At 36.2% G+C, this 13,157-nt stretch overlaps 1 protein-coding gene across 1 annotated transcript in view; it reads right to left on the minus strand.

Moving 5' to 3' along the window:
• Nucleotides 1-249: 249 nt before the first annotated feature.
• LOC103461943 (ephrin type-A receptor 6-like) overlaps nucleotides 250-13,157 on the minus strand; it is a 54,065-nt gene continuing 41,157 nt past the window's right edge. Inside the window, exons 9-20 of the mRNA XM_008404351.3 lie at nucleotides 11,490-11,614; nucleotides 11,154-11,316; nucleotides 9,653-9,758; nucleotides 8,563-8,630; nucleotides 4,276-4,401; nucleotides 3,423-3,608; nucleotides 3,132-3,193; nucleotides 2,804-3,013; nucleotides 2,574-2,723; nucleotides 2,267-2,460; nucleotides 1,502-1,651; nucleotides 250-1,048 (exon numbers count right to left, since the gene is read on the minus strand). Of these exons, the coding sequence (XP_008402573.1) occupies nucleotides 934-1,048; nucleotides 1,502-1,651; nucleotides 2,267-2,460; nucleotides 2,574-2,723; nucleotides 2,804-3,013; nucleotides 3,132-3,193; nucleotides 3,423-3,608; nucleotides 4,276-4,401; nucleotides 8,563-8,630; nucleotides 9,653-9,758; nucleotides 11,154-11,316; nucleotides 11,490-11,614 (1,655 nt within the window). The 3' untranslated portion in view covers nucleotides 250-933. The remainder of the gene's footprint in view (nucleotides 1,049-1,501; nucleotides 1,652-2,266; nucleotides 2,461-2,573; nucleotides 2,724-2,803; nucleotides 3,014-3,131; nucleotides 3,194-3,422; nucleotides 3,609-4,275; nucleotides 4,402-8,562; nucleotides 8,631-9,652; nucleotides 9,759-11,153; nucleotides 11,317-11,489; nucleotides 11,615-13,157) is intronic.

The following is a 13,157-nucleotide window of genomic DNA, read 5'->3' on the forward strand; positions in this document are numbered from 1 at the left end:
TGATTATAAAGGAGTAAATTGAGTGTTATTACTTATTGCCGGTTTGTTATTTTTAAAAATGACCATGTACTTATCACCATATGACCTTCAAGTGTCTGTTTAGATACCTGATAAGACTTCATGCCTTGAGACTGTTCACATGAAGATGATTGTCTACAGGCGCTTAAAGCTTCCCGTTTATTGTTGCGCATTAACCACAAAACCAGCGTGGCACAAAGATGTTTTTTAGAGTTTGAGCAAAAAGCAGCATTAAAATATAGTTGTTTATTAAGGAAGAAACTTACAGAATAAAACATACAACTTTCACAAGACTTTTTTGTACAAGACATACTGCATTATCATAAGGAGAGAACATACATTTCTAAAAATTGTTTGACATTCAGTGGTCTTCAGTTCAAAAATCATTGTGGAACTTTTTTTGTTGTTGTTTAAAACCAGTTGGAAATCTTAGAACCACATTATTTCTCATAAATCACCAGATGGTATACAGTATATCCTGTATACTGTATACCACCTCTCCTCATCTTCCCTGGTCATGAGGTAACTGACTTGACACCTTTCAAAGTCAATAGAAACCATTGGATTGTCACTTGGAAAGATAAGAGGTATTGGTGAACACTTGAATAGACACTAGAGACATGAAGTCCTAAATTCAAGTGAATTCTAGTACTTGCTGAGATAATAAAAAGACCCGGTTTGGCCAATGCTGACAGAGGTTGATTGTTGTGGAAGCTGTCCGAAGAGATGATAGTTGGGATTATGAGTGCAACTTATCTGGACAGCCGTGGGTCTAGTACCAAGACCCCTCCCTCATGAGCAGCATGTGGTACTGGCAACACCTAACAGTCCAGTGTTTGTGCAATTGGTTGGATGATGATGCCAAGGATCGGCAGCTGGATGTGCAAAAACACAGTCTGGTTTTGTGAAATGGTCTCAAACTTGAAATCCACTCTGATGGATGTGATGAAGTTGCAGTCGAAGAGACTGTATGCTGCTTATGATTCTCCTCTGGTGGCCAATCAAACAAACTCCAATGCGTTTGATGTCCCTGAAGAGGAGAAGGAGAATTATCTGGTTTTACATAGCAGAATTCAACAAAGCTTTTGCTTGTACAGAAACTTGAACTTTAAGAGCTGAAATCAAGGGAAGTTGAAGAAAGGTTGGTCTAAAAAGTTTACATATTTAGCATAGCAGGATTAATGTAATAAAAACAAACATCAAAATTAAATTGTATATAAAAATATTAAGGATCCTGAAAATGTGATGAAGTTGTATAATTAGCTACTCTTAATGTGAACTGAAACTAAGCTGCCATACATATTTATTTGGCATGTCAAAAACAATGACCTTTGTACATGCCTTCTCATATACAGCACTCTGCACACTCCACACAGTTCTTGATGCAATGCTTTTGACAGTGTTCCCATTTTTCTTTGAGTTTAATGCAATTCTTTCTTCTATTTGTGTGTAGCATCACTCCTTATAATTTAGCTCCACTTACTCTATACTCATAGTTGCAATAGAATCCAGTGTAGTGTATCCTGCTGCAAGGAAGTTGCTCTTATACTGGCTCATTTTGATGGAGTCTAGCCAGTCGCCGATAGAGATGAAAAGAGGGTAGTCTGGCATCTCCTCAGGAGAGTCTGAAAAACTGAGAAGACAAACAGCATATTAGCTGATACAAAGTCAAGTTGGCATGCCAACAAACTGAATGATTTTATTTGGCTAGTTAATAGTGCAAAGTAAATTATTTTTTAAAAAACAAAATACACTTTAGAAATGCTACTCTTCTTTCACTGAGGTATGGGATGTACTATATTTTTGATTTTTTTTTCACTTATGAAAATACATTCCAATTATTATTAATAAAGGTCAAAAGTAAACTAAAAAATAACTACTTTTTGTAAAAGTGTAATTGTCATTTTTGCTATTAGGGCTACACTAAGAAAATAAAAAATAATATTACAAGAATAAAGTCATAGCATTATGAGAATAAAGTCATGGTATTGTGACTTTATTCAAAAAATATTATGACTTTATTCTCATATTATTTCCACTTTATTCACATATGACTTTATTCTTGTAATATTATGACATTTATTCTCATAATACAACCTTATTCTCATAGTATTATAACTTTATTCTCAAAATTTTATGACTATTCTCGTAATTCATTGTTTTATTTTTTTTTAGTACGGTCGTAATACTTCGTCTTTGTTTGTGGTTTGGATGCAGTCACGGACATTTATAATAAACTGACATTTACCTTAGAGCGTCATTGACCAGAGTCAGCATACTACTGGGATTAATCATGAGTTTGTCAAGGAAAGAAACCACATTGTTAAAGCTTGGGCGTTGGCTGGACTCCTTCTGCCAGCAGTGCAGCATCAACTGGTGTAGGGCCACAGGACAGCCAATTGGTGCTGGCAGACGATACCCTTCTTCAATTGATAAAATAACCTAAGAGAAATGTCAGCAAAAAACAACTACTGGATTAGATGTTTTTATTGTTAAAATGACATCATTTTGATAATCTTGGAGCTTTGATTGATTGTATGTAAACATAAACTTACATCTTGATTGGACATTTCCCAGTAGGGCCGTTCACCATATGACATCACCTCCCACATAACAATGGCATAGCTCCATATGTCACTAGCTGAAGAAAACTTTCCATAAGCAATAGCCTCTGGCGCTGTCCAGCGTATCGGTATTTTTCCTCCCTGATTCAAAGAAACACAGAATCATCCTCAGAGTTTGTTTTACCATAAAATCATTTTGGAGCTGCCATTTCCGCACTCACTGTAGCTGTGTAAGCGGATTCAGAGTCATCTTCAAGGATCCTCGACATGCCAAAATCTGACACCTTGCACACCAAGTTTTCATCCACCAAGATGTTGCGAGCAGCCAGGTCCCTGTGAACATAACCCATGTCTGAAAGGTATATCATGCCGACTGCGATGCCACGCAGCATGCCAATCAGCTGGAGCACAGTGAACTGGCCCTCACGGGTCTGGAGTTTGGAGATGCAGACAACAGAGAAAACAAGATAAATAAGTAAGTGTTTTTTTTTTTTCCTGTATTTGATGTACAAATAAATATCTGAATAATAAAAAAAAAACTCTCAATACCCGCAGGAAAGCGTCAAGCGCTCCATTTTCCATGTACTCCACTACTATCATCACCGGTCTACCTGAAAGAATGGAGAAAAGTACTTGTGTGAAACGATTTGAAAGGTGCAAGCAGGAAACAAAAGGGGATTGGATTTTAAAAGCGAGCCTCTATTGAAAGGTGATTACAAATAAACATAAGTAGACTGCTGGTAAGATATATAAAATATCCGAAGATAATATAACCATTGTTTTTTTTTTGTTTAAGAATAAAATACAATGGTTTTACACAAAAAAATTAATTCAGCTCACTCTTAGTGACAACTCCCTCCAGCCTGATGATGTTAGAGTTGTTGAACTGTCCTATGATGGAGGCCTCGCGCAGAAACTCCCGTCTCTGCTCTTCCATATAGCCACCTTTAAGAGTCTTTATTGCCACAGCAACATCCTTTCTTCCAGGAATACGCAGGCGCCCACTACACACCTCTCCAAACTCACCTGTTAAGACAAATCAAGACTAACTCCTATGTACTGAATCAGACTCTTTAGTAATGTATTATAGTTATTTTCCTTCTGGTATTAACATATGAACTCTTCATACTGGGCTTTAGCAGACACAACTTTACATTACTAAGGTAATAAAAAATATTTGATTAAATGTTTCTTGTAAAACTGTAACAGAACTTTGTCATTTCGCCTTTATCCTGAATTTTGGTAATTGCGCTTCTTGTCCACTAGATGGAGACTGTGTGACAGGAAATCAAACGGCAGCAACCCTCGGTATTTAGTGCAGGGACCATTTGTTAGTTTAATGAAAAGTGTTGATTGAGGTCCGCAGTTTCAACTTTTCATGTCTAAGCCACAAAACCATAAATTTCCTTAAAAACAGCTGCAATTAGACACCATATAAACCTTCAATGACAAGTTTATAGTATTAATCATTAATTTTTACTATCTTCCTTGACATAAAATGAGATCATGTCTCTTTCTCAAGTGCCCAATAATAATAACTGAGACAGCTTAGGCAGACTTGTGTAATATTTTTACAAAACAGCACCTAAGTTAAGGTGACACCACACTTTGAAAATGCTCTCAAACTTCCAGGCACTGTGTATAAATTCACAAATTACAGCAATCTACTGATAAGGATTAGTAATAATCTCACCAGCACCAATCACTCTGTCAATGCATATGTACGAGGGGTCTATCTCCTTTGCGAATTCTTCCACAGCCTGTGTTGGGTCTTCATATGTGTCTGGGTCCACGTACGTCTTTATTCCAGAAAATGGGACTGATACATAAAAGACATACATGAACATCACAACATATTAGATATTTCTTTCAAACTTTCCATGGATGTTTTTCATGGAAATGTTGGTATGTAAAAAAAATATGCAATATATACACGCAAAGTAGAGACATTCTGTAGTAACACAGGAACACTTACATGAGCGGCACATCATATTTCATTCTTTAATCAATCTATTAATGTGTGTTTAAATCACAAGCTGACAACTGTTTTTTGATTCTGTTTCAGCAAATGTACTTTTGATATTGATATTTATACATCATGAGCTTCTTTGTTTTGTGTCCACTTTCTACTAGAGTTTTTCATTTGCACTGTCTTCACATTAAAATATATACAGTAACTATCACACATTTGTACACTTCAATTACTTTTTAAAAATCTTATAGATACATATCTTTTAATTTGGCTCAAAACAAGGCTCCCTGTTTTGAGCCTTGGGTTAGTTTCAGTATATTTTTTTTTTATTACACAGAGCAGTATGTGCCAAATCTTGAACCTTAAGATCTTCCAACAACCTTCAACATCTAATGTAGAAAACTAATCAAATATTGGCTTAAAGCAGCTCACAACTCTTCATTATACGTGGGCTAATTTTTCTTAAGAGACAAGGCTTTTTCAACCTAGACATCTTTTTTCCAACACTGTTACTTGTTTCTATGATCTTTTAACTTTGCTGTATTTCTGTCAAGAGATGGGAAAAAAAACTGTGGAATAAATATGAAGTATGAAGGTGAGAAAAATCCCCAAAGTTATAACCCCAATACTATAGGCGGCCAGACTCCAGCAACCTGCTGTTTGGGCGAGCCTTGGGATGCTGCTGCAGAGCCGGGTGGATGATGACTGGCACAAACACTAACTAGAAGGAGACCATGGGACACCTCTAGCAGGAGAGGTTGAGACAAAATGTACTTTATAGCTTTGTCAGCTCACATTGCAGAAAGTTGAAAGATTTGTTTGAGACAGATTCAAGTCTGGAGTCTGAATTGCACCTCTGTCTCTGGGGTGTCTGTAGAAGACGAAGAAGAAGAAGAATCTGTTTTTTACTAGTTTGTTGAGCCTGCTGGCACTACCTGCCTGAGCCTCCAGTAACAAAACCAGGAAAGAACAAGCAAGGAAATACCAGAGAAGACAAGAATTACAGCTATCAAAATAACATTAAATCCTTTCAGGGATTTCAGCAAACACGTGGAAACAGTATCATTCCAGTTTCTGAGCTAAATGTAGTTTTTAATATAGAGCTATCCATCTGTCTATTGTTGCGCCTATCCAGCAGTCATGGGGCGCTGGGCTACACCCTGGACAGGTCGTGCCACATCACAGTAGGTTAGCATAGATCTAATTCATCTGCAGATTAACTCTACCACAACAATTTATAATTCGATTAAAAAAGTATCTACTTGCAAAAACATTTAGCAATTAAGACACAAAATAAATAAATTTTGGTATAACCTTCTAACTAGGACTTGTTAGCTATAGCTTAAATAAAATGATATAAAAGTATACAATAACTTATATGCCATGCTTTATAATTTGTGGGTTATTCTTTGAGAAATTTAAAGTGCCAACTGCAAAAAAAAAAAAGCATAACCATACAACAAATAAAATGTTTGCCTTCAACAATGCATTATATTTAATGTGCCAAAATGAGTCTAAATCAGCCTACATAATCATAGATGTGCAATAACTGATGAAAGGCCTCGCCTTTATGCAATTAACAAATTAGTCAATACATTTAGATAACTTGAATTTTTGAAATTATTGTCAACCAAGAAGAAAAAAAAAACAGTTTATTTTTTATTCAATAAGAGAAAAAAATCTGAACACAGACAATAATCGTAAGCTCAAACAGAAACTGTGGTAGGTTAACGCAACAGCAGAGCAGATCTGTGAATATATTGGTTAATTCCATGTGTTGTAGCATTAATCTTCACTGTCCTCCTTGTTTGTTCCAGATCAATCAAATGTCTCGCCATACGGCCCAAACAAGACAGAACAGCTTTCTCAAGAGTCTGACTAGCCCCCCACCCCGATGGAATCAAATTGAAACTCCACAGCACAAATGGCTTCAGTATAACACGGAGGATCACTTAGTTCCCAAAGAAAGATACATTGTTCCTTCAGGGAAATCAATAACTCACAGTTATCTGTAATTTTACCCCCATAATATGGGCAGTGCAGCAATTCTCAAAGGAAAGAGCGTATTTTGTAAAAATCCAATAAAAGGAGTTTACTATGATGTTTGAAAGGCAGGAAAAAGACAGAAGCTCTGCAAAGCGGATCTGTCTCATTGCAGTTTTCTTGGATATGTTTCTAAATTAACTATACAAGGCACGTACTGCAACTGATGCAATTTGCATTTCATTTTGTAATATTTCAAACTCCACTTTGTGACAATCTGAAAGTGAGTTGGATTTGTTCTGCCTTTCTACGCTACTAAATGCTGTTCATCTGATGTATCCTTGGGTCATTTGCCCATTTTGCTAATGTGTTCCTTCACATTCAGATTTCCTTTTTCCTCAGATTTTTCTCTGATTCTGTAAGGTGAACAAAGGCAGCCGCTGATCAATTCTCTTTGTTCTTCAGTCACTTAACTTTCTCGGACTATAAACCAACATGTCTTTCTCAAATTGTATGCCAAGACTCACATTTAAACTTATTTTGCCAGCCTTCTTAGAGCTAATCAACTCCTGCTTCCATCAATATTGTTATTTTTAGAGATATAATTCTGATTATCACTGGAAATTACACAAATGACGTTTGAGAAATTCAGCCATTTTCTCAAGGATTCTGAATAAATTCAGTTTATTTTTTTCTTGTAAGAAGTAATTCCTTCAAGCCTTTTGAGACTGACTGTATCCTTTTCTCCTTAACTGTCAATGCTATCTCAAAAAATATTTTCAACTAAAATGTCACTCAGCTCCTAACAACCATTGTATTTCTTTCCAATATTGTAACTTTTGCCAACAAATGATCCTTGAAAGAAGGGATTGTGGTTTCAGAATAACTTAAAATATATATTTCTGATTCACTTATATTTCAACAAACAGAGACAACATGTATTAAAGGATACGCTTTCATTACATGCTAAATCTAACAGCAACATTTCCCATTTCTGCACTCAGATATTATAAATATCTCTCAAACCCATATCCTCATAGAGAAATGCACAAATATTGCACATTTGTAGTGGTAACAGTTCAAAGAAGACATCATTGCCTCCTTTAAATAACTTTGACTGTATAAGCTGGTAATATTTGCATGTAAATATTAATTTAAATATGAACCTTTTAACAACTTCAACGAACCCGTCTTTCCTTGCAGAAATTCAACGTGATCTTTTACAAATAGTCTTTATGGGTGGAACAGACAAAACTCCATTCCTCCATTTAGATGAAAATCTACAACAACACCGTTCCGTTTTCTTTAATTGAAAATATTGTGCATATAGTTTTTAAAAATGTAAATATGAAAATATTTAAATCATAAATATTTTTCTCATGAGTAAGTGTCCACAGTCCTTGGTACAAAGCACCCAAATTCAATCAGTTTGCTGTTTGTGAGCTCTGCCACAAGAACATCCAAAAGAAATAAGTGATGTAACCTTCATGCTGTCATTCTGTTAGCTGGGACAACCAGGCAGAGTTACGGTCTGGGTTCTCTGACAGTGCAAATCGGGTCTGTGGGACCAAAATGGTAGACCAGAGACACCACAGCCTTCTTTCATTCAGCCACATGACATTGATTGTATCAAGCCCTGTCTAGGTTAAATTTGAGGAGGGCAGGTTTGAGTGTGAAGAACAGGGGGAGAGCAGTAGGAGAGAATATTTATGCATGAGGAACTCAGAGTCCAGAAAGACAGCTTTGAGGCAGGACAAATTTGCAAGTAAGCATGGTTTTTTAATGAGAGGACGGACGTTTGAGATGAGTGCAAATAAGAGCACCTGCTTTTAAAATGAAAACGGATGCTCTAGATAAAGAATGCATCTTTTCCAAACGAGACTCGCTAGTACAAGTTTATGTGAAAATTAAAGGTTCTGGGAGCTGGTTACTATACTAACCAGTGTGAGGCAAACTAAGAATAAAAAACACACTTGTGCAAGGGAAAGAGAGAAAGAGAACAAAACACAACTTTATATACAGTACCATGTCCACTGTGGAAACGAGTTCTTTTATCTTCTGACTTCATCCTGGCTTTAATGTATCCCTGACACCTGCACAGAAGAACCAAATGAACAAAAGTGTTACCGTTTCAGAACCACATAGTTAAATTGCTAATACAGCTGAAAATTAGAGACATGCGAGACTAAATAGAATAAGAATATATTCTAAATAGAATATTCCTTATTTGGTATAAATTGATACAAAATAAGCAATAAAACTAAAGGAGGCACTTATTTTTAAGTAAAAGTGGAAACTTGCTCTTTGAAAATATCATGATTTAAAATGCAGCAGGACTTTTTTTTTATTGCTGTAAGCATATATTTAAATAGTTTTACCATACTTTTATTGAGTCACTGATGCTTAAATAAAATGCAGCAAAATCAAATATAATGGATTGTAAAGGTCATTTTCATGCTATACGTTTTCTGACACCTACTCATAAAAACTGGTACTGAATCTCTCCCAGAGCACAAAGCCCAACAAAACAGCTTTCGTTCCTATCTGGTTAGTGATACACACTGAAACAGAAATGTCACCATAAATGTTTTAAAACTCAAATACAATGTATTTCAGGTGAAATTGGAATGGACATTTTAGTGACAACAGTCAGGAACAAAGGTTAGAATATGTCTTTCACCATTTGTGAAAGACATATTCTCAGATAGTTCAGATAGTTTCAGTTTACATCACTGACCAGAGGTAAACTGAATAGATAGTGATTAGAACTGCAGTTGTGATTTTTTTTTTTTTTGTGTTAATTTTTATAGTTTTTTTTTTTTTTACGCGAGCTTCTAAAGGTAAATCCCTGTTAACGAGAGGTGAACAGACAACAACAGTCTGGGCAAACCTGTGGAGGTTAATGGAATGGAGCAAACTGCTGGTACGTGTGTTACATGCTGGGTAATTAGGCAGAAAATGGGTTCAGCCATTTGGAAAATAAGAGTGTCTGCTCAGTGGCAAAAAAAAGAGTCCATTAACAGATTTCTGAAGCATTACTTTGTAGAGTTGGAGAAGGAATGGTGTTTGTGCAGAACGGCACAGGGATGAGCAGTCGAAAACGAAGAAGACTCACCGTCCTGTGATGAGGAGGAAGAGGGTGAGGATGACCAGAAGGGAGAAGCCGCCAACAGAAGCTGTGACAACAACCAGAACCTGACCCTGATCAGCAATGTCTGGATCTACAGAAGGTGAGAGGAAAGCAAGAGGTGACGATGGAAAAATGAACAAACCGTTTCCTAGCACAACACACAAAAAAAATTAAATATCATGAAAAAAGTTCAAAATTTTGTCACTTATTTCAGGAAGTGAAAGTTAAATATTGTGTTGATTTATTTACACCTAAACTGAAATATTTATAACCTTGTAGCTTATAATAGAAACCCAATATTCAAAAAGTCTTAGATAATTTGAATAATAAATAAGACTAATTATAATTGGATATTTTAAACATAAGCCTCATTTCAGAAATAAAACAGTGAACTAACGCCAGCAGATGTTATGGCAACCAGAACCAACACTATCTGTGGAAACTTCACTCTGGACTTTAAACAACATGGATTCTGTGCCTCTCCACTCTCTCTCCAAACTCTCTGACCTTGATTTCCAAATACAACGCCAACTTTCCTTTCTCCTTAGCCCCTGTAAGATACCTCTGATGTTCCCTATTTGTAACTCATGAATCGGCATCATCTTTGCATATCAGTTCCTGATATCCAGCCTCGGGTGACTCCTTATAAAGCTCCTTAACATTCTCAAATGGCTCTTAAGGTTGTGGTCATCCCCGTTACTGGTGAACCGTTTTGTATGACTTTTCTTCCTTCCACTCAACCTTCAATGAATAGCCCACATCTTTCACAGTGTTCACATTTTTTTAGCTTTACTTGTACATACCCAGGCTGTCTTCTCCTTTCTATAGTTTTTATTTTTATTTGTATCTCTACTGGTGGATAATAGCTGATCTTTAATTCAGCTGCAGTTGTTGACAGAAATCCTCAAGGCAGCTTCTGTCAATTTAAGGTGCTCTGGCTATGATAGATAGCAGTACAGTTTGTAGATCATTGCATTGATTTGATCACTTCCCAGAGGAGAAGCTGCAACAGCAAACATTCAACAAAGTGTAATCTTACAATTAACATAAAAAAACATGTTCAGATGCAGTTGCTAGAAATAGACTTTCCAGACAGTTGGTGTAAAAAAAAATATATATATATAAAAACAATTATGAAAATCTCAAAAATGATATGTTTGACGGTTATTGTCTAAACTTCTGAAGAGTCATATTATATAATATTATTATACTATATTATTATATTATATCATATTATATTTCCAGCAAAATCAAAAGGAATTTTGAAGGAGTTTTGGGCTTGTGGCATAGCTAACAGCTGAACAACAGTAATTAGTTTTATTGATCTCCGGCAAAGAAAGACCACAAATTTCTATAAGGATTTAGCTGATGATAATAATTTGAGCATCTAATGGATTGCTTGAAAAGTGTGCGACTTGAAAACATGCCATCTTTCTACCTCAGACCGAGCCTTTATGAACACAAACTCCAACATCCACCCTCATACCCTCAGGTGCAGTTGCAAACTCAAAGTTGGGGCTGTAAGCTGTGTAGCCGGCTGAAGTACGAGCCCGCACATGGAAGACGTAAAGGGTCGAGGGTCTGAGGCCTGTGACTACCACCCTGGTGGATTTGGTCCGGGTTGACGAGTAGCTCAGCTGCTCCTGCTCCTGATGGGCGTGAACAGATAACAAGTAAATGCTAAACAAGAATTAGATAACTGGGTTGTACTCCTGCGTGTTATCAGAGACCAAGACACATCTTTTTTAAATCTGAATATCTTTAAAATCAGACGAGGTGAAAGCAAAAGTGATAAAGTATCACTGATATTTAATAATTTTACCTTTTCATAGTATTTGACTTCATAGTCCACAATGTCTGAAGGTGGCTGTTCTACTTCTGACCAGGAGAGGGCGATGCTGTTGTGGGTGGCCCAGTCTTCCCTTACTATTCCCACGAAGGCAGGACCTAAGTCAAGGCAGAAAAGAAGAAAAGAAGGGATTTCAGAGAATTGAAATATTACATGAAAGAAAAAAAAATGAAGAAATGCTCCTTAGTCTTAACAAGTTTGGAGTTGACTCAAGAAGAGTCTTTCTTAATAGATTATGTAGAAACTAATGATCTAAAAGAGTTCATGTCATCAGAACACAGTTACACTCACTAAATAAAACCGTTTCAGACTTCTAAGAGGTAAAATAGCACAATGAGAAGGTAAAGTAGTGATTTTTTTAGAAATGCCATGTCCTGTAGATCATCACTTCAAAACTTGCAGTAGAAAATCTTTATAAACGATTTTTTATAAAAGTGATGTAACGACTTCAAAGCAATTTACCAGATTTCAAGAAAAGCTAAAAGTAAAAATAGACCAACAAGCAGTTATTTTACCACCAAACTCTTGTATAATATGCAGAGTCAAAGCAGGAAAGTATTTTTCCCATATCCCCACACATACATTTTCATTTTCAACAGCATTTTCAGCATGCAAAAGGATTCTACAGACATGATAAAATCATCAATCAGAAGTTCAAATATTTACCACCAATTATCCTCAGAGGTGCAGCAGTGAGATTCAACAAACTAATAGATCTCTGTTGCTGAGCTTACTGTTTGAAGGATTATCACTGGAATACTAATTCAGGACCAGACATGTTTCCTAAAGGGTTCTCGCGCTCAGAGAAGCGGATAACCTGGTCCAGACAGATGGCTGCAGACTCAGAGTGGACGGGGCTCCTAAAGACTGCGACATGTCGCTACATTCATTCAGTTGTGCTTGTGTCGCAGACCCAACTTTCCCATCTTGTCATGAAGCCAAGATTTTCTCGGCTCAGACAGAACACTTCACAGTTCAGCAGCTCAAATACTCGCATTAAAAAAAAGCAGCAGAGAAGTAGAGCACGCCGAAAGCAGGAATCGAATGCTGACACTTGCAAAAATATGAGTTTTTCACCTAAGCATGCAAAAATTCTGTCTTTTGATACAAGTCTGGTTTTGTACAGTCGAAAACAGATTTTTATTTATAAGCTATAAAAGGTTACATAAACTTTTTTTTTTTATATACCCTCACTGTCTGACATTAAAACAGACTGGACTTTTCCTACTATCAGCCAATTAAAAAGACGGAAATTATTTCTATTTACTAAATGCCACAACAATTTCTCCAAAAGAGTAACGGCTCAAAAGTCAGATTCAAGCTTACAAATATATTCCAAGGTGAATACCTATATTTTAGGAGACAGGCTTGTGTATCCCTAAGAAAATATCCTAAAGAGGACTGGCAGCATTATGTTGTGGGGGTGTTTTGTTGCAAGTAAATTATAAAACTGAATAAGAAGTCTCTCTCATTCTGGTATATGGAAAAAAATAAATCATTTTCTTAATCCTAACAGACTTGAATTAAGAAGAAATCAGTTTTATGTAAAGTCAGACACTGAGAGAAAGAAAGGTTATCTTTTTTTCAGACAGTGTATGAAAATATTTGGTTTCAGCTAATCATGAGGTGAAAATGCTACGT

Source organism: Poecilia reticulata, chromosome 3 (genome assembly GCF_904066995.2).
Source record: "Poecilia reticulata chromosome 3, P_reticulata-male-v2, whole genome shotgun sequence".
NCBI lineage: Eukaryota > Metazoa > Chordata > Actinopteri > Cyprinodontiformes > Poeciliidae > Poecilia > Poecilia reticulata.